The sequence below is a fragment of the Conger conger genome, chromosome 8 (genome assembly GCF_963514075.1).
Source record: "Conger conger chromosome 8, fConCon1.1, whole genome shotgun sequence".
Classification (NCBI taxonomy): domain Eukaryota; kingdom Metazoa; phylum Chordata; class Actinopteri; order Anguilliformes; family Congridae; genus Conger; species Conger conger.
In genome coordinates, this window is record NC_083767.1 from 48,719,791 (window position 1) to 48,741,993 (window position 22,203).

General features: G+C 40.6%; 2 protein-coding genes and 1 long non-coding RNA gene across 4 annotated transcripts; 1 reads left to right on the forward strand and 2 right to left on the reverse strand.

Annotated features, from left to right (window-relative positions):
* Positions 1 to 15: 15 nt before the first annotated feature.
* Positions 16 to 2,777, reverse strand: LOC133134597 (uncharacterized). The gene is made up of 3 exons (XR_009709306.1): positions 2,705 to 2,777; positions 2,259 to 2,424; positions 16 to 302 (listed from the first exon to the last, which is right to left on the reverse strand). It is a non-coding gene; the product is annotated as an uncharacterized LOC133134597 (long non-coding RNA).
* A 2,117-nt stretch (positions 2,778 to 4,894) lies between these two features.
* On the forward strand, positions 4,895 to 7,062 carry llph (LLP homolog, long-term synaptic facilitation factor). Of its 2 annotated transcripts, none has more exons than XM_061251254.1 (3): positions 4,895 to 5,033; positions 5,557 to 5,778; positions 6,667 to 7,062. In XM_061251254.1, the coding sequence occupies exons 2-3, from the start codon at positions 5,565 to 5,567 to the stop codon at positions 6,828 to 6,830; spliced, it is 378 nt and encodes a 125-aa protein (XP_061107238.1). In that variant the 5' UTR covers positions 4,895 to 5,033; positions 5,557 to 5,564; the 3' UTR covers positions 6,831 to 7,062. The 2 variants fall into 2 exon arrangements, with proteins under 2 accessions (XP_061107238.1, XP_061107239.1); XM_061251255.1 differs by lacking the exon at positions 4,895 to 5,033 and adding an exon at positions 5,236 to 5,381.
* Positions 7,063 to 10,493: 3,431 nt separating this feature from the next.
* Positions 10,494 to 22,154, reverse strand: hcls1 (hematopoietic cell-specific Lyn substrate 1). Its single transcript, XM_061251253.1, has 16 exons — positions 22,046 to 22,154; positions 20,720 to 20,803; positions 20,191 to 20,264; positions 18,764 to 18,893; positions 17,615 to 17,725; positions 15,917 to 15,971; positions 15,693 to 15,803; positions 15,484 to 15,594; positions 15,275 to 15,385; positions 15,041 to 15,096; positions 14,821 to 14,890; positions 14,285 to 14,433; positions 13,726 to 13,935; positions 12,985 to 13,126; positions 12,739 to 12,813; positions 10,494 to 12,569 (listed from the first exon to the last, which is right to left on the reverse strand). Exons 2-16 carry the CDS (start codon positions 20,801 to 20,803, stop codon positions 12,436 to 12,438), a joined length of 1,623 nt encoding a protein of 540 aa, XP_061107237.1. The 5' UTR covers positions 22,046 to 22,154; the 3' UTR covers positions 10,494 to 12,435.
* Positions 22,155 to 22,203: the final 49 nt, after the last annotated feature.

Genomic DNA, 22,203 nt, shown 5'->3' on the forward strand with positions numbered 1-22,203 from the left:
GTCGGGCCTGGAATTGGGCCTGGAGTTGGGGCTCGAGTTGGGGCTGGAGTCGGCGCTGGGGCTGGAGTTGGGGCTGGAGTTGGGGCTGGGGCTGAAATGGGATTGAACTGTACAAGTCCAAATCCACTAAATCGGCAATGTCCAGATCTGCAATTAAAGTGAGCTGTTGCTCATCTGACAGGGGACTGCCATCTTCCCCTGCAAGCCAACAGTCTCTCTGAGAAGGATCCATTGAAAGCCAAAGGTCTCTGCTGAGAAACTCATCCCATCCTCATGCCATTACAGCTGCCATTAAAGCTGACCTGTTTACAGTATGAGTCACAGTTAAGTACAGTAGAGACAAAGACCACATAGTTTTGTACAGTAAGCATACCCCCTACTGCCTTTTACAATATCAAATATTTAAAGTATTACATATATCCAGGAATATTTTTCCCATTGCTTAACATACATACGTACAGTAGTGTGCAGTGATGATTATACACTTAACACAATGAAGATAAATCAGAAACCAAGTACTATTCAAGTATTTATTTAATGTGATATTGGTTCATGTAGATGAAAATAAGTAAACCGATAACAATATATTTTCTCTTTTGGAGAAAAATGTAAATATCTAGTGTGGCCACCCTTTTCTTTCCATTTAATCGTTCACATCAATCGTTAATTCTTCACTCGTTAAACTATTCAATATGGTTTGAAGTTCATTCCAAAGAGATTATTTTGATGTTACAACAGATTTATTTATCTTGGTATCCAGAAAATCCCAGATTTGCTCAATCAGATTAAGGTCTGTACTTTGAGCGGGCCAAATCATAACTTTTATGTCACCAGATGATTCTGACCGGCTGAAGGCTAGAATGTGGCTACAAACAATCTCAGAGAGCTCCTTCCATCGTGCCATCGTGTTTAACTCTGTGACACTGCTCAAGTTTGTGTTACCTTATAAATACTGGAACAACTGACCATCAGAAGTAATTTTGCAGAATAATGCTGCTTCAAACCAGTTTAAACAAATTGTCTAGCATCAGCAATCATGGAATGAGCCTTCAAACAAGCATTCATGCTATGCAAAAGTTTTAAAAGTTTGGGGTTTCTTTCTAAAACAAAAAGATGTGTTCAGTGTTTCTGTTTATTAGCCATACTTTTACCCCAATGTAATTGTAGGAATTATTTTTTTGGTTCTCATTGCCTATAATAGTACTGTTCAATACATTTTCACCAATGTTTTTTAAAGAAGTAATATATTACGACCCCAAATGTGGTGGTGTATAATCATCACTGCACACTAATGTATATAACTCACCATTTAATTGAATTCATGATATTGCATCGCATTTTATTTGCATAGCAGATGCCAATGTCTTAAATGACTTGTAATTTGCTTATTAAAGATACAATTGCTGTGCCTCACCTGGCGGTTCTGTACATGGCAAAAAGTTAAGGTTCTATTATATTATTTTTCTTGCCTATGACTACCTGTATTATCCATTTTAATACACAAAGGGCATGTTCTCTTTTTTTTTTCAGGATTTAACGGAATTTGTCTTGCATGTATGTATAGCATATAAATCCCTGAAAGATTTTAAGATGCGGGAGCACACGTGACGAATACCGTAAGCATAAAAGAGATGACCGTACATTCGGATAACCTATATTGTTATATGCGGAACGTGAAAGTTTCTTTTGTAACAAGAAAGGCATATTGATGTTAGTCAGAAACAGCTGTTCAACCAGAATAATCTCCTCACGAGGAGAGAAGGAAAACAAGGAGTGCAGAATCAATGTGAAAAAGGGCACGGACCTGACAGTTTGGTCTAATCATTAACAGTTTTTTAAACAGTAACAGGAAGCTGTTAGTTGTACGACAGTTAACAAACACATAATTTGAACTATACGTGGTGCACAATTCCCTTTGTGTCCAGCATATTTTTGCTTGAAATACTGGAAAATCGTGTTCACCTGGACCTCTATTTACTGCGCAGGTTGCCATTTAAGTACTTCGAGCCAGGACTATCAGTAAAGGTATGCTCTTTTCTTTTCTTGCATAAAAGTTTCCCATTTGAGATTTTTTGACACGTTTATATTTCTCTTCTAGCATTTTTATTTTAATGTATGTACTAAACCACTTTCAGAATAGCTTTAAACTTGAGCTGAATATGTATTAGTATTCAACCTTGTAGCATGAACTCTGCTAAAGCAGAACTCATTCAGAACATTTACAGTATCACTCTAAAAGGTTTTGGCAAATGTCTTACCTTAAATGCAGGCCTTCTTACAAGTGAAAGACGTCAAGTCTAACCAGTATGGCTGTGCAAGAGTCAGACAATCAGACCACTCCTCGCTCTGACATCACTCTCCAGACTGATGTACTCAAGGAAAGTCCACCAGAGTAGGTGTTAGCACACCAAGACAGGTTATCAGCTATGAGCACAAAAAAACTGGTTACAATAGGATCCCTGTGATTACATTGAACAACTTGATCTAATTAAGTAAGGTTTTTTTGTCAAGCAAAATGGTTCTTTGTCTGTGAGTTTTCTCTCAGAGGGTTCCATAAGGAACTAAAAAGGGCTCTCCTATAGATTTAAACCAAAGAATCCTTTTTGAACCCTTTTTTTATAAAGGTGTACAGTATCATTCAAATGAGGATTTCACCTGAGCCTTGACATCTAAATCTGTACACAGAAGCGTCAGAATTCTATACCTAGTAAATGGTATGCTATGAAAAGTCATCAAAGCCAAAACATCTTGAAAATTTGTCTTGTGTCTTGTGTCCCGCTGAGATTTATGCTACCTATTTCTATCATATGACATCACAGTCTTATTCTCGTCTATCCCCTCCCATTGTACCTCCCAACTCTACAAACTATTTGGAGTATGTGTACTATGTGAGAGAACAGAAGATCAGATATACAAGTATTTATCAGCACTGCTATGCTTTTACTTTCTGTTATGGGAATCATATCCAGTCTGACGGGACTGCTTTCATAATAATAATAATAATAATAAGAAGAAGAAGAAGAAGAAGAAGAAGAAGAAGAAGAAGAAGAAGAAGAAGAAGAAGAAGAAGAAGAAGAAGAAATACTTTTATTATTTGTTTTATTATTTTCCCTTTTCTGCATGTCATGATTTTCATTTGTACTGTTGCTTTTTTATTTGTAATGCATAGACCATCAAGAAAAGTCTGATGACATGCAAATATTATGACGTTTTAAAATATATATAAATGTATAATTGTATAGATAAATATACATTGATAAATATATACTTTAGTAAGTTCATTGCCATGCTTATTTATTGAGTATAATTTACGCATTTGTTTGTAATTAATTAGTTAATTAACTTTCTGTCATTAACTGTCATATTTTTTACGATTGACAAGTAGCTAGTTAGCTGTTTTGAAGCTAGCTTCATGATAATAGTTTGTGCTTAAAAAAAATCGCACAAATTCGTATATTTAGAATGTTTGATCTTGACGCCCATTCATTCAGTTTCTGACTATACAGTAAATCCTCAAATTGTGTCCGGGCCTAGGATAATAGCCGGGGGCGTGGCCGATTCGGACAAATAAAGGCCGGCCCCCAAATACAAGCCGGGGTAATATTGCCTACCAGTAGGGCTATCAGTCCATGAGCACTAGAAGACATTGTTTCGATTTAACTCAATGAAATAAAAGAGCTCTTCTTAATATTTTATATTGTTGGTTGGTTTAATACTGTTGCCAATGAAAAGTCGTTGTCCTACACCAAGGGTGTCAAACTGAGCTCCCAGGGGGCCGCAGTGTCTGCAGGTTTTTGTGGTTGCCTTTCAATCAGCTGTCAGTTAAGGCCTTGGGAACAAGGTGTGTGGAATCCTTAGCCAATTAAAGACTTAAATGAACCACAGGTGCCGGGAACAACCCGAAAACCAGCAGACGCCACGGCCCTCCAGGACTGGAGTTTGACACCTGTGTCCTACACCATGGGTCTCCAACATGTTGCTCTCAATCTACCAGTCGCTTGCCGCCCCATTCTAAGTAGCTTGTCAAAGGCTGAAGCAGTACACATTTAAACACAATTGTTGCCGCGAGGCATTCCAGCCTACGAATTTAATAAAAAGTCAATCAGGCAAAATTAAAAATTAACTCAATTTAGGCTACTTGGCTACGCAATAAGGCTTCCATGTATTTACAGCACAGCGCACGTTCAATAAATGAATGAAAGCGGCTGCCTTGGCTCGCAATAAACAGACGGGTGGAAATCCCAACACTCTTTTAACTACATTAAACTTAACAGTGAACCATCAATTACCCCCCAGATTTCAGTGCCCATCAGTCATTTTAGCAATAGAATCAAACAGTCCAAAAGTAAATTAAATCCCAAACCAAAGCGAAAATCTTTTCATAGCCTACCGCTATGCTGCTCCAAACAAAAAGCATGTCTCACAATAAAACGCACTAAAGTTTAGGAAAAAAGATCCTTAACTCGCTGTTATCTACGCTAATTTGTTATTTCTCATGAAGGCGTGTCTGGCAAGTTGTTATTTTATGGATTCTGGACTTGCATGTGATTTATTGTGTTTGAGAATATTTGCAATAAACTAAGTCTGTTAAACTGACACCTTGACTTACCAAACGGTGTTTCCTGATTAGCCTACACTAATTTATTTCTGAACGGTTACAGTAAGTGTTGAACAGTGTTGGCCCACTTGAAGTGTAGCCTTTTACTTTATTTCTAAGAATAAAATTCTTCAACAGAAGCCTAATAAGAAATAAAGGCCTGCCTCGAATACAAGCCTGCCCCAAATAAAGGCCTGTGCTTTGAGCAGCCTAAGTAAATAAAAGACCCCGGACACAATTTGAGGATTTACGGTAATGTAACGTTCTTCCGCCAGCGTTGACGCTGCTTCGCCAAGCTTGACGTACAAGCGTCGACGTGTTCTGCGTAGTGGCGTACTACGCAGAACAGAAGTCGTAAACATATACCAAAGTGTCGTACTGTTGCAGTACATCCGTTACACGTGTTTACAGATAGCCACCGTATTCTGAAGTGAGGGTATGTTTCTGCGTTTTATTGAAATGTATATATAGAGATGCTGATTTTATTTAAGTCGTAATTACTGAAAATATTACCTGACACCAAATCAACTGGGTGACAACAGATGAGATATTTGAATCTACTTGCCACTAAGTTAGCTGTGTAAACCTAACTTGCTAGTAGGCTAGCTAGCTGGTTAGCTAATGGCGTTTGTAAGCTAAATCTTGGCTCGCACATTACATTTAAAATGTACAAATATGAAAGTAGTTTCATTCTGTTTCTTCGTCGATTTGCGTAAAAAAAACCCTATAGTTTATGCAAGTGTCACTGTAAACGTTGTTAAAAGACGTGCAGTACATTAATTAGGTAATGCAAACGTGTTTATTTTAAGCTTTGGATAGCCACTTCGTGTGTATGTTTACAACTGTGTTAACTAGCCATGTCAGAATATTTAATTCAATGTTAATGGAAAAACTGAAAATCTAATTGTAAGGTTAAACACTCAAACTAAGGTTTATGTCAATTATTTTTTCCCCCTCAGATCACAGAATGGCGAAAAGTCTGCGAAGCAAATGGAAGAGGAAGATGCGAGCCGAGAAAAGGAAGAAAAATGCCCCAAAAGAACTGGCACGATTGAAGTCAACTCTTGGCCTGGACGGAAAAGGCGAGATCACTATGAAGGATGTCGAGCAGATTGCCACAGTGGTGCCCGCTGAGAAACTGAAAGAGAAGGCGCCAGATGTGCATATGGATGAAGAGGATGGTAAGCAGGCAGCTACTCGATTATCAACAGCAGACTAATTGTGTCCTGGCATGTAGTTATTACCAATGGACAGGCAGCAAGAATAACCCTGGTGGGGTTTATGCTTCTATACTTGCATTGCATTCTCATATTTCAGCACCATCAGTTAGTGAAAGCCTCTACATATTGTCTCTATGTTGTTCTACAGTACACAATGCATGTTGGGGTCATTTCGGTTGTGGCTGATAATCGCTTAAAATGCTGTTATCAGTAGCAGCCCAATGGTAAGATTATGGCCAATATAATGATGCTAAATGCATGGCCCAGAGAAGCGAAGCATTTGACACACTGATGTTGTAAATTAAGTGAAGATATGTGAAGATGATATGTTCAAAAAGTAGCCATGTAATCATTGCTCAAACCTTTTATTTTATTTTTAACATATAATTGTTACCAAGAAAATTCTGAAGAGAAGCTAAACAGTAGCTAAACAGACTCAGTATTTCTCTAGATACATGCCCTCTGCTTAATAAAGCAGGTTGAAATATTTTTTTTGTATGAATAAAATTATATATTTGCGAGTTAGCTGTTCTCATCTTTCCTGAATATATGAATTTGGTTGCAGCTTGCATTTGTGCTATAATGTAAACGGGGTGACATCAGCATTGGCATTGACCAGCAAAGGCAAAAAAAACAGTAGTTGTTGAATTTCCATACTGTGCACCTCCATTATTGAACATGATGAATAACGATCATTATCTAATGTTGCTACTGTGAATATGAATACTGTTACATAATTTATCCATGACAGCCAGGAAGCAATGTAGTTCAGCAATGGCCCCCTAGTTGTGGGTTGAAAGGTTTATTCATATTTGGACTGAAGGTTGAGTAACTGTTTCTGTGCCACAGACACTGGGACAATGGACCTGGATGGCAAGCGCAGCAAGAAGACCCAGCTAAACGAGCACGGACAGTACCCTGTGTGGATGAGCCAGCGGCAGGCTAAGAAGCTGAGGGGGAAACGCACTGCAAAGAAAGGGAAACCCAAGAAGCAGAAAGGGGTGGCATGGTAGTCTTCAGTTTGGAGAAAAAGACTGAGTCGAATCCTAAAACATTGACGAGAGACTTGTAAAAATGGTTTTCGGGTTTTCAGCAAACTTCATATGACCGTTGAGTTTTATTTTTTGTCTGGAGCGTGCACATTTTGACCAGAATGTGGTTGGGAAAGTGAAATGTGCTTATATGTTGCCCAATGACTGTATAATCTGTTGTAATTGTATTACAGTTTATAAGTCTGTCTCATTACATGGTGGTGCAGGGTTTGATTTTTGTGAACAGTAGAAATTCTAACAAAGCCGAGCATACATTTTTTTGTAATGAGGGGTATTTGAGAAACTTCAGTACTGGGTGGGTTCTGTGCATTTCTGGATGCCCAGACAAGTATATGCCTAATGTAACAGAGTCTTGATGGTGTGCATCAGAGCTGGAATGATACTGGGAAGGGCAACTAAAAGTCTCTAGACTTAAACTGACGATAAAACAAGTCACTTTTTCCAATTTATAACATGGATAGAGATGTGGCTGCACACTTCTCACTAATCCAATAAATGATTGCTTGTCCCATGGTATATGCAGTACTGTGCAAAAGTCTTAGGCACCTGTATAACATTCTGTACAGGTAAGATAAAAAAATTTCAATAGAAGGTAATAAACGTACTATACATTTGACATATTTTAGTAATTTGGCAGAATAGTAAAAAACGGAATCAAATCAATACTTTTTGTGACCACCCTTCGGTCTTAAAACTGCATCACTTCTCTGAGATAGCCAACGCTGTCCTGCAGTTCTGTAAGACAATCAGCAGGGAGGTTGTTTCAAGCATGTTCTTCTGCAGACTTTGGTTGGCCCCTTGTTTCTGATCTCAGACAGCCTTGATCAAGTTTTTATGTAAAAACTAGTCAATTGCTTACATTAATATGTTACTTTTTTTAATTAAATACAAAAATGGCTCTGTAAAATTAAATATTTTGGAAAAAGAATATTTGGAAATCACAAATTTGTCCTTTTATACTAACACACACAAAAAATAAACATAAAGTCTAGGGTGCCTAAGACTTCTGCACAGTACTGTACATATTATCAGTCAGCATGTTACAGTAACCATTAGATCAAGGGTAATGCATGCTACGCTGGGGTGGACCTGGTGCTTCTGTATAGAATAACTCGGAAGCAAAGAGTATTACTACAGGCAACCTTTGCCTGTTGTTTTTTTCCTACACAAAACCTCAGATGTGTGTTACGTTCTATAGCAGCTCCCCCTAGTGGCAGCTTGCTGCACATACATGCCAATATGCAGCCAACACTGAACAGTAGATGTCTTGCCTGACTTTGCTTTAGTATGAAGCAGTGGTTGCGCTAGCTCATGGAATGCTGCATCTGTGGACATTTCAAAATCTGCATGTTACACTAATTCATTTGTGTTCTGCTAAAAAAAGCATTATTTTTCCTTAAACTGAAAACTCATAAACGTGTTAATTTACTCATGTTGAGTAAGCAAGCTTAGAGCGTGACATCTTGGGAGTGACTTTTCAATCAAGTTGAGAGCTTTTGCTTTGAATTTTTTACTTTCACTTTTTCCAACATAATGCAGATTTGGCTCTTTGCCATTTGCCCTGTCACTGAAGTGTGTAAATCTCAAAATATCTTAAGTTAATTGAATGTGTGAAGCAATGTACAGTTTATAACAGTGTATGTTCTTTAAAACTTTCAAGCACTTTGACCTTTTAAAAAAAAAATAGGACAAAAATATCAAAGGGGAGTTAAAAAAATCTTTAAACGTGTATTGTCACAGCATGTTGGACAGATTCTGGTTACAAACCAGAAATCCCACAGCCAAGAATTCCCTGACCCTACTGAGAAAGTTGTGCTTCAGACACACATGTAAAATGAAGGCAGGTTGCTTATTCTTTTGCTCTGTCACAGAAAAATAAATTAAGGTAACTGGTTGGAACGAAAACCAGCTTACCAGTTGTGCACTCCTGTTCTACACCCATCTGAAGAATGCCATTATGCAGGTTGTAACTTAGGTGGTGGTTTTCAGATTTAGATCTGCACCGCCAGTGTTGAGTGAAAGCTGTGCGGAAACCAAACATTTATATCTCGGTCCTGCAATATGATTCATTCATAAAGGTAAGAATGTATTATTTTAACTTTTGAAACATCAAAAGGTTGAATTTGGCTTACCTTGTTTACAGTTTGACTTGGTTGTCTACACACAAGTTAGCTATAGATCTGTAGTACAATAGTCAATGTTCAGTATGCTCTATAAATATGCTTTTGTTTTGTAGAGACTATTGTAAATAAATATTATATTCTCTAAAAGGCAGGTAAAAGGGTAATGGCCTATATCAGTTGTTTTCCCCAGGAGGGTCCAAAACAGGGAACTGCCTTGAGATGGTAGGAAATCAATGACAGCTAAGTGATTATTCAGCTAATTAACTCAAAGCAAGCAATTAACAGTATATAAAATCTTTTAATCTTTAATCTTTTTACTTTGTTTGCTATGAATGAGGAAAAGGAAAAGAAACAAAAATAATTAAATTAAGGATTTTTGCTTTAAACAATTGCACTGAATCCATACCCCTGTTCTGTCGATAGAACTATTGTTCCCGTCATGAGTAACATGACAACTGCTGACTCGAATCCCATCATTCCTGGCACTGGAGCACAGTTCATCTTAATCCCCGTCCTGGTCATCATGGGGCTTCTGCTGGCACTGGTAATAGTTAAGGAATGCATTAACACTCCCTGTCATATAGTGTCTATATAACAATACTGTTTCAATATACAAAGTATGCCTGCAATATGATCTCAGATTTAATCTCTTTTCTAAGGGAATTTGGATTAAACGACGTCAGAGGTGAGCTTCAATACATACAAACTACGTAGGTGAATGGTCATCCTGCATGTGGCTCATTCAGACTCCCTGCATTTACAGTAGCACCGCGTTAGTTTTAGATTATTACTGTCAATTCAGCTGGCACCGTCAACGTAGAGCAGTTTTCCAGAAGAATGTTTTCCCTGCCACTCAGGAATAAGGAGCTGCGCCATAGACTGATTCCCCTGATCCGCTACAGACACGGCTGGCATGAATCAGACGATGACAACGATGGGGACGAGTACGACGATGAGGCGCTGAAGGTGATAATATTAGCTGCTGTTTAAACTGTACCCCCACTATGTCAGTGTGTTCTCTGTGAGAAACACTGCATAAAAAGTTTTCACTTTGGTTGCAGAGGTAGTACTGTAGGCATAGGTGCGGAGTCATTGCATATTCACGATTATCTGGATTCATGTGGTCTCTGGAGGCAGAAAATCCCATAAACCTGGTATGCATGTAATCATTATACTGTTCACTGCACTACAGGAGCCCCTCAGGAGTGACAGCCTGACCTTCGATGGACGCCTCACTTTCCACTACAGCTCAAACCAATGAGTGGCAATGATGTCACATCCCTCTGCACCTTACGTCCTGGCCAATCGGATCTGGTTATATCAGTGGGCATTTTGTCATCCATCAGTTGAGCCAGCTTAAATCTCTCTCACTCCACCATACCTATTACAGGGGATAAGCCTAGCAAGGGACATACATTGGACTTGGTAGGTTGAGGTGACACAATAGGCACAATATAATGCAGTTTAATATCGAGCAAAGAAATTTCAGAGGAGACAGATGGATCAGACCATGGATCTTTAGTCATGCACTACAGAAATTGTGTTTAATTTATGATTTGTTATTTAAAATGATACTGTTACTTAAAATGAAACTTGTGCAGCTGATTATTTGAAATAAAAAGGAAAAAACAATAGCAATAATAACAATAACAATGGAAAATAAAAATATGTGCAAAAAATACAATGACAGAATTTGTGTATGGGCAGGTTTGTCAACAAAATTAAAAAGTACAAACAACTAGTCCAGCAAGAGCTAGAGCTGGCTATTACACTGATTAGGTGATTTCATCCATTGTAGCCCCACTTATGCAAGTTACCAGTCTGATTGTTTACCTTTAAATGCATATTCTGTTAAAGCAGTTGCGGAACATATTTAGCTTCAATGATCAAGTGAAATACTTATCCAAACTTGAATTATAAAAGTTTTGCAGTCAAAGTCTTGCAGCATGACAGCAACAGTACTTAAACATAAAAAAAAAATCAATGTTCAGTGAAGTGCAGGTGAGAACAAAGCAATGCAGTAAAGCAGTGAACACAGTTCCTCTTTCAAACAGGAACAGCAAAGACAAGAGCGTGTGGCAGCCTCTCCCTACTGAATCTGTAATGTCTTTCTTTAGCAATATTTCCCTGAGGCCAGCTCACGTGGCTGCAGTACTGTAGTCAAGTGACTTAACAACCTTGAATCCAAGTCAAGTCTCAGGTCACCACCATTACTACTCAAGCCAAGTCACTGATGAACTCGGGAGTCAAATCCAGGTCACCAGCACTAAAGTTCAAGATTTACTGACTTTACTATCAATGGTGCAAAATTTTAATTTTACAAAGAAAAACAGGCACTGAATCCCAATTATACATTTTTGGACTATATGGAGTAGCCTATATGGTGTAGTATGTGTGTGATTGCATCAATTCCAACAACAAGTGAAAAAGTCCATGAGAACACAAGAGAAGTGCAGACTAATAATAGCTAATCAAGTTGAAAAATATGAGATAAAGGATGACCTAGGTCAACAGTGCAGAGCATGCAGATAAAATTCATGGCCAATACGGCAATTGCACAGGTACCAATATTTTAGAACTCAATAAAAATAAAAGTAAAAGACTGTTCATTTTCTGTGTCATCGGGGTCCTACTGTTATTATTGATGGAATGCTGAAAAATGTCAGTAGCCTACGTTACAACTCCCCTTAAGGACATTTCAATCCAGAATATGTTTCTTTTTACAGGGAAATGTAATAATCAATATTTATGATCACTGATAGATAGTTTCGTTGCCATGCCTAGAACAGTTAAAACTCTCTGGTGAAAAAGCTTGCAAGTGAACTGACTGGTCAATTTTGAACAACATGAGCAAACGATTAAACCAGGGGCTCGTTGCAAGCATGTATTTTCACTCCTTGCATCTCTTCCTCGCTTCTTTTCCTCGCTTCCTAGCTCCACCCAACCAAAGTTGCAAGGAAAGAATGAGATACAAGGATGGAGGAATTGAGGCAGCATGTAGGCAATTAGGTAAATGGAATGTCCTTGCTCAGTCAAGTGTGAGTTTGAAGCCACATAATTTACAGATGTAGTAGATGTGGGGAGATGGATCCACAGGTCGAACATTTATGTCACACATTCCCCCCAAAAATACCAAGGACCAGGGAGATGAGTATGGATAAAATAAGCTATTGGAATGAGCCCCATTTCTATATCAAAAAAGGTCTAGCAATGAGTCCAATCCTGCACAGGAAAACGACAACACTGCATCACAGCACACAAAACCCTCCTTGGTGCAGCCGCATGGACCCCTAACACAGAGAAGCTGAGAGATGGAGTGAGAAGAGGAGGATGGATTTTTTTAAAAAGCCGATCGCACATAGAAACAGGCAAGTTGAGGAAGAGGGAGCTGGGGGAGAGATGAGAAACTGAAGAGGGGTAATGGGAGGGGAGGCCCAAAACGCTCACTGCAGCTGCACGTAGGAGGCAGGGAACAGGCCGTAGCGACCATGGCAGTGACCACGCCACCAGCCCTCATCCACCATCTCAATGTTCGTAACAATGTCGTCCGGCATGAAGGAGAGCTCATCGTCCCCCTCTGCATGGCAAGAGACGAAAAAGAGGAAGAATTTAGCAGAACCTACTCAAAATGGTGGCTCCAAAGGTATGGATGCCTTCAGCCCACCTGACCCCATGAAAGCAGCAAGACTGCAGTATGGTGACTATAATAATAATAATAATAATAATAATAATAATAATAATCTTACCTGCTTGGTAGTCATAAATAGCTGTGGCACACAAACCACTGCTCAGATCCTCATAGTCATGGTCACTGTCAGCCACTACCAGGGAGACAAAAAAAGAAGTTCACACCAACTAGCATGCATTAACTGAAGTACATTCAAAACATGCTCAAAGGCAATGTAATCAGGGTAATACCCATTAGTTAAAACCCCTCCACCCCACATAGACCACACAGCCCACCCTTCCTCCCTGCACCATCCCAGTCTCACCTGGCGGAAGGGACTCCTCGCTGTACATATTTGTCTCTGGTTCCTCAGGTTGCACGTCATCTAGGTTCTGGTACAGGTCCACCTCCAGCAGGTCTTCAGTACGCGCTGGCAGGGGAGGAGGCTCCTCATATTCTGGTTCCTCCTGGTGGGCAGGGGCATTTGTTTCATGTTTTGGGCCACATACTTATGGGGACCTCACATGCCCACAGTAAACCAAAACAAGAGGAGCTCACATTAGCCCATCATACGTCAGAGGAGAAGACAGACTCATTATCCTGGAATTGGAATTCCCAAGGCCAGCTTCATTTGAGAAACTATGTTACTATTAGTGCCATATTAGAACCATAAAGCCAAATGGAATGGGAACACTGCATTGACAAAGATAGAAGATCAGAAGACAGAGGATGATGACCACAAACTAGTAATGTTGTAATTACTAGTAATAAATAAGCAATGATTGCAGACCATAGTATTTTTATGTTGACTGATCAAGGAAATTAGTCATCTCATCAAGGGCTGGAGATGGTACAGCAACACTGGCTCATTCCTGTTCTCTAAGTGTCTGATGTCTTCTAGTTACCATTGTTCAAGCTGCATCAGAATGAGACTTTCAGAAGCCTGTGTTTCTGTCCCATCTTCACTATTAGTGCAATTAGATCTACAGCTAAAGTGGACTAAAGAATCAGAGAAAGGGAAGCCATGAGATATTTTTTCATATGTCCAGAGGAGCCCTTCATATACCTCCACTGGTGGCTCTTGCTCAGGTTCAGGCTCAGGTTCAGGCTCAGGTTCAGGTTCAGCTTCAGGCTCAGGTTCAGGCTCAGGCTCAGGCTCAGGCTCAGGCTCCTCTCTGTAGGGTTTAGGCAGTGGCCTGGGCACCTGTGGGGTCCTTCTGGTCTCTGAAACAGGAGGAGGCTTTTGCTCTTCATCCTCCTCTCTGCTGCTCTGCTCCTGAGAAAAGGAAACGGGAGCTGTCATTTCCTATTCTGTCCATTCGTATGTTAGTCACGCAGCTGTCTGCCCTGCTCCCAAAGTGAATATGAAATCTCCTGTCTTCACGAGACTCCCATGAACGATCTCTTCACCATTAAATATTTGACTCCAAGAATGTGGGGATCTGTACAAAACAGGTGTTGGTGGAGTAGTATGAATATTTCTCATTGGGGGGAGAGCAAGTGCAGAGGTCTGTGTGTTATGTGTAGAGTCTGTCTACATGATTGAGTTTAGTGTAGTTTACACTCCACTTTAGTTTAGTTTACACTCCACTTTAGTTTAGTTTACACTCCACTGCGACTCATACCTGCTGCCTGTGCCGGGCCTCCTCCTGCTCCCTCTTCTCTCTGGCCTGCCTCCTGGCCCTCTCCTCCTCTGCCCGCTTCCTGTTCTCATCATTGGAGGACTGCGCCATGTTCTCAAAGCGTGCTCTCAGGTTCCCGGCCCCTGCACTCACTGAACATGTAGAGACATCACACACACACACACACACACACACCCAAACCCAAACACCCACACGCACACACACACACACCCAAACACACAAACACAAACACACCCAAACCCAGACATACACACACACACACACACACACACACCCAAACCCAAACACGCACACGCACACACACACCCAAACCCAGAAATACACACACACACACCCAAACCCAAACACACACACACACACACACACAAACCCAAACACGCACACACATACATTATTAAGGATGCTGTGAGTCTAAGCTATTAGTAGCCTAGACACACAACTCTTTCCAGTGGCTGCAGAAAGAAGGCATTGAGTCCACATTGGTCAGAATCTCAGGGCAGCAGACACAGCACACTCACAGGCCTCCAGTGGCTGGGTTTTCTCATAGGATGAAGAGGGGGTCTCCATGTCTGTGAAAGAAGCTGCGGCCTGGACAAAAACAAACGTCAGAGTAATTAATCTACTCATGTAAATGATGACCATGGAAGAGTCACAGAAGCAGAAGCAGAGGTAGACCAGAAACAGTGTCTTTAAGAGGTCACAAGCTAGAGCTATTGTACATGACATTTAAGTACCCACCTTATCGACGCGGTCTGTTTCCACACCGTACCGCCCACCAAAGCCCTTAGCATAGTCTGAGAAAAGAGATCGGACGTACATGTAACAAGAAATTTCCCATTATTTTTAATCTCAACTCCGTAACTTGCCTTTCCAGGGAGTTTTTGTTTATCCTGAAAAGGGAACTTCAAGGTCCTCACCTTTTCTGAGACAAATACACTTCATGGCAGACTAGATGCTAGAGTGTGCGCTCACCCTTCTGTGACTGGTGCTTCTCTGTCTCTCCCTTGTAGTCATAGCCCAGGGCTGCCTTGTCAACCTTCTCTTTCTCAACCCCATACTTCCCTCCAAAGCCCTTTGAGTAGTCTGGGGCAGAAAGGGTGGGAGGTCAAATTGGAAAATACAGTCAGGGAGATCATTTACAATCTGCAGTTGTCGATTCCACCAGTAGAAGGTGCTCTCACCTTTCTGTGACTGGTGCTTCTCTGTCTCTCCCTTGTAGTCATAGCCCAGGGCTGCCTTGTCGACTTTCTCCCTCTCAACTCCATACTTCCCTCCAAAGCCCTTTGAGTAGTCTGGGGCAGAAAGGGTGGGAGGTCAAATTGGAAAATACAGTCAGGGAGATAATTCATAATCTGCAGGTGTTGATTCTGCCAGTAGAAAGTGCTCTCACCTTTCTGTGACTGGTGCTTGTCAGTCTCTCCCTTGTAGTCATAGCCCAAGGCTGCCTTGTCAACCTTCTCCTTCTCAACCCCATACTTCCCTCCAAAGCCCTTTGAGTAGTCTGGGGTAGCAGAAGAAAGGGAAACCGGTAAGAGGGGAGGGACACAGTTAAATACTGTATGTGATTGTTTTGAGAGATTAGTTGTTTGGAATTGAACTTGTATGGTACTGTACCTTTTTGTGAAGTGTGCTGTTCTACCTCTCCCTTGTACTCGAAGCCCATGGCTGACTGCAAGATTAGAATATTAGACTGACTTCATCAGAAAAGCTATCACCCAGATATATTACAGTACGTTATTGTGATACTTCCCATTTATACATACTCAGAGAGAGGCAAACAGTTAAGAGCTTACTACACTGAATACAGCTTGTACATACACTTGTTTACTTGTTTTTTGTATCTTGTTCAACTAAAGATTTGAACAAGCTAGAAAAATGTACAGAGATTTGGGAAATGCAATTCATCACAAGCAAAATAACAAAATATATCTAAATATTAGCAATTTTATTTTGGGTCAAATGTCAATCTTATCGAAAGGGGAAAAGTAAAGAATGTGCACAAAGTAACAGGAACAGTGGCAAGTGAGCCAGTGTCTGTGGCAGCTATGCATCCCCAAACTATGCCCCCACCACCCTGCTTCACAGATGAGGGACCCCCTTGGTTCTTGGGCAGTTCCTTTTAGCCTCCATGCTTTGCTGTTGCCATCACTCTGATACAAGTCAAGAGTGATGGCACACTTGGTCTCACCTGTCAACATCTTTTCCAGAACTCTGCAGGCTCTTTCAAGTACTACTCAGCAAACTGGAACCAAGCCATCCTGTTTTTGCAGCTAACTTGTGCTTTGCACCTTGCAGTGTAGCCTCTGCATATCTGTTTGTAAAGTCTTCTGCTGAGAGTAGTCAATGACACATCCACGGCTGCCTCCTGAAGAGTGTTTCTGATCTATCGGACAGGTGTTTGGGCTTTTTTCTTCATTGTGGCAAAAATTTGTAGGTCATTAACTGTTGAGTTCTTCCTTGGCCTAACAGCCCCTTTGCAATTACTGAGCTCAACAGTGCTGTCTTTCTTATTAAAGATGTTCCAAACGTTTCAGGAAGCCTATGTCTCTGACTGCTCTTATTTCTCAGCCTCATAATGGTTTCCTTGACTTTCATTACTACAATCTCGAAAATCAAGACAAGATACTTAAAGCTTTCTTGTACTTGCTAGGGGTGTGAACGGTTAAACGGTTAACCAAAACCTATTTGTAAACAGTTACAAAAAATTGGTAACCGATAACCGTTTTTTTTTTTTCTGAAGATTAAATGGTTTCAAATAAATGCACATTCATCACTAGGCTTATTGCGGTTCTAAACTATTCTAAACTGGCAATCGACAAGATTCAGTAGTTTGAGCAAGCAATCTGGCCATTTCAGGGGGTTTAAAATGCAAACACCACAGGGAATTGAATGCTACAGTAAATTAAAATCATTAGAACAGTCGCCTATGGTAAAATAGACCCGGTGTTGTATTCTATCAGCCGAATACTGCCTGAATTTTGAGTGCACAACCCGGTCTATCAGGCAGAAGCCACATCCCTGATACTTGTACTAAGCAAGTGATCGAATACACCTGACAAATCCAGAACAGCAGAGAAGCCGACTGTCCAATGACTTTTGGTCCCCTAAAATGTGGGGAACTATGTATAAAAAGGGATTTCATTCCTACATGTATCACCCATTTCAAATCCAATCTCCTGAATTACAGAGCCAGACAGAAATTGTACCACTGCCCCAAATACTTACGGCCTGCACTGTATTTGTATTCTATGTCAGCAATTGACCAATATATGGTCAACAGTAAAATTTTTGAGGTCACCAGTATGTTCACACCTTGTCCACTCGCTCCTTCTGCACCCCAAACTTTCCCCCAAAGCCACGAGATGCATCTGTCTGTGAGGAATGCTGCTCCACCTGTGCCACATAGCTGTGTCCCAGAGCACCCTGGGAAATGACACACACAAGCACAAACACACACAAACACAAACACACACACATACATACAGTATAAGGGTGGATGCATAAACACAAAAACCAGAGGTGTCCAGGGGTCAGAATGTCAACTTCATGGCACGGGTTTCTTCCACCCATGAACTCAGTCAGCAGAATTCTCTAATTAGTTCTACCTCCTGGCGGAAGAATTGTGCTAACGAGCAAAGAGGACGAGAGGGGGACATTTTCTGAACCTGGATTTTCCACCTCTGCCACAAAACGCACATGTGCATACACCAATATGAACACAAGCCTATACTCACATACAGTACAGAGTTGTTATAAAAGCTGTTCTGTTATGAGTAAATATAATGACTGTAAAGATAAAGAAAAGTGACTGTAAAGGTAAATCCGTGAATGGATTCAGACTACATTGTATGTGGTTATTATGGTACGTATTAAGCACCAGTAAAACTTGATCAAATCAGATGCATTACAATATTGACTTACAGTATATCAATCTAAACATTTCCATCTATTTCTATGTGGGGATTAAATGGGTGGAGTTTATTACCAGACTCTGAGCTATTGGGTCCAGATCATTTATGACATCAAGAGGGACCTGACCTAATAGCCAATAAATGTCACAACAAAAACATCCTGGGTTCAAAATTCTGGCCAGGGGCTGTATGGAGTTTGCATCTTGCTATTTTTCAGCTCTTAATCCATCTACCAACCTTCCAGTCTCCCTCCTTTTCCAATACAATTCACTTATGGGTCCAACATTTTGGGAGAGGTTGAGAACGGGGGTGGTGAGGCAGTCCAGACCATGGCCATACAATCAAGACATTGTTTTCAATACTGATTTTATGTATAATTTAAAATGTCTGTCATTATAGTTATTTGCATTACTTTGAATAGATTTTTGGTGAATGTGTAGTGGCTACATCTCTTTGCAGAAATGTATGATTATTTCAACTATTTACAGCTCCTTTACAGTCACTTTAAATTGCTTGAGTTGACATATTTCATTTGGTTTTGGAGCCTGACCTTGTCCATGCGGTCCTTTTCCACCCCAAACTTTCCTCCATATCCATACGAGGCCTGCGGGGCCTTTTCCATCTCCTTCTTCTTCACTGTCTCATGCTCCTGAGACACCTTCTGTCTGAGCTCCGCCACACTGCCCAGAGAGGAGACACACTGAGCACGCCATGCACACCCACACACACACACACACACACACACACACACACACACATACATACACCTACAGACAAATGCACACACTCCCACTACCCACAACCCAACCCTTACTATGATGACAGGCACACACACACACCCATACACACACACACACACACACACACACACACACACACACATACGCACATATACCTACAGACAAATGCACACACTCCCACTAACCACAACCCAACCCTTAATATGATGACAGGCACACACACACACCCATACACACACACACACACACACACACGCACACACACACACACATACACACATATACCTACAGACAAATGCACACACTCCCACTAACCACAACCCAACCTTACTATGATGACAGGCACACACACACACACACACACACACACACACATGCACACCATCACACACACCTACAGACAAATGCAAACACTCCCACTCATCACAACCTGACTCCTACTGTGATGACAGGCACAAAGACACACACACACACACTACAACCTGTGACCCCTTCTGCAATTACAGAAATACACATGCTGTATGCAGACATATGCACATATCTGTTTGAGCTGTACTATAACAAAAGGACAGAACATATAATACACACACCTCTTCTTGTGCACTATGCAAGAAGAGAGCAGGGCATACACCCACAAATACACTGCCCCATCCAAGGGCCTACTGTATCTCAAGGAGAAAAAACATACAACATATTTTGAGCACTAGTGTACCACAAGTAGAGAATTTCGCTTTGTGCACAATAAAAAAGGGCTTGGGCATTTACATAGAGAATGAATGCAATGAAACACTTGACAGGCTCTAGTCTGGATGAGGCGTCCACAGCACAAAGGGAAGGAGCTGCTAGAACTGACTCAGCTTGCTACTGCTTTAAGCCCTTATTTGGCTCCTCAGCAGGCTGCATACCTTCTCAACTTCCTCTTCCTGTTTCCAGCGTCACCACATTTATATAGTGGTTTCCATGACGCCACGAGTTTCATACACTCTATTCCTTTTAATGACACCACAATTTCATCCATTTTTTTATTTTTATTTTTTCTACTGCAATTATAATAACCGGCTGTTTAACTCTCCACCCTTACTGCAAATTACCTGGTGGTCTTTAGTGGTCACAAGGTGGTCTTTAATTTGCCCCAGCTCCCTGTACTTATTTCACACGTCTCAGAATCATAATCCTCTCATGTGCACATGCACGGATACACACAGATGCACCTTTTTTCTTCAATGAGCAGTGTTACCTTAAGTGCTCCTGTCGACCAGAACCTTCGATGGTCTTGGAGCCCCACCGTTGCTCCTGCTCTGACACATCATTCTGAAACAGAGACAGGTCAGTCAACACAAACACACAAACACACACACACACAAACACACACACCTACAGCTTACTGCATGGCACACACTCAGCACTGTCTCATATGTAAGCAAGAGCAGCAAAACGCAGAACAACATTTGGTTAGTCATCCTTCTCAGTAAGAGGTGTACAACTCTGGAACGCATTACAATCTGAAATAAAAAAATTGACAGAGCTCAAGGCTTTTAACACACATTCAAAACAATGGCTGAAACTGAAGCAAGTCTGTGAACACTGATATTATGGTAGAATGGGTAGATGGGTAGGTAGATAGGTAGACCCTCTGAAAACGCAGGCACTATCATGCCTAGATACATACAACAACAACAACAACAACAACAACAACAAAAAGATGAGTTAGGAGGAGGTAGCTGAAGTAGGCATCTCTCCCCTTCCCTTCTGACAGTCCGTCTCACCTCAAAATCAGGATCTGTCTCCCAGTCATCCCCTCCTGAGGCCACTTTCACGTTGACATTGTGACCCACCACTGACTTCCACATCTACAGAGAGACATAGGGGGAGAAAGGCTTAACAGTCGCAAATATAAATTCCACATGCACCTCTCACATACTCAACATGCATGTCCAACAATCAGTTGCAAATATTGGCATTTGTTCTTCATTGTTCATGCACTTCATTTTTTAATCGTTACTGAGGCCCTAAACTTCCCCCTTAAACGAACACTGAGATTGAGAACATTACATGCATGCATTACATGCATACAGTATGTACAACCAGATGTGCTGTTGCTATAGGCTATACTGTAAACATTCATTACAACATGGACATTATGTTTTAGCAGTAGCCCATCAAATTTGCACTTGTCTTGGGTAGGCCTAACTGCAGATGACAACAGAAAGACTTCATAAGTGTACCTGCGTACAGCCGGAATATTTTGAGATATGGCGTCCTATTTCTACTTTTGTTTTAATCAATTTAACCAATGACCACGAACACCCTGCTTATTTATTGTATACGGTTTCCTCCACAAAATATCACACAACTACCTCTGTAGTCCGGGAGCTTTAACAGCGTACCTACAACATAGTGAAGACAGTAGTCCATAAGAACGGGTGTGGAGGACATTATGCCCGATGGACGTCACGTGAATAGTTTAATTTATGTTAAGGTTAAATATAAATATAACTTCCTGAAACAACGGAATACGGAATTGGTATTTTAAGGTTTGCATGAATGTATAAATACGTTCTCCTTGATGGTTTGCGTTGTTTTAAGGCATCAGAATTGATGCGAAACTGACAAATAACTCAATGACGCTACAGTTACTCCTCTATCACAATAACGGTACCAATGATGTTAGTCCACTGTGCTTATAAATAGAATGCAAATTGAACTTAATTGCTTGTAACATGTGCTTAACTTCCATAAAAGAAACGTTAAATGCTTGCTTCGAACTCAGCTTTTAGACTACATTAGCAAGCGAAGCACTTCCTCAATCAAATAAACCAAAAGTTTTTTTGCATTTAAAATGTGCATTATTGTAAAATGTGCATTACCATAATAACACCCACCTCCCAGAAAAAAATAAAACGCATTTCGCGTTATTTAATATGCTTTCAGTTAATAATACGTCAAATAAAATGAAAAAGAAGTAAACGTATAGGTTTTAGCTGACTTATGACTTCCTGATTTTAAATAACCTTGCTGGCAACGTTTATTTTACAGTTTGGGATTATTCAATGAATTCAGTATCACAAACATTTTGCTAAATTGGTACTTACACTGTATGAGTCTCACTGGGCCGTCAAGTTTATATAAAAATGTTAAGACGGCACTCCACCTGTGCTTAGTCCGGTTCGAGAAGTCGACAGGAAACCAAACGCGTCACCGATGACAGAGGCGTGCTTATATATGCAAGCAATATTTGGAAATCGAAGGT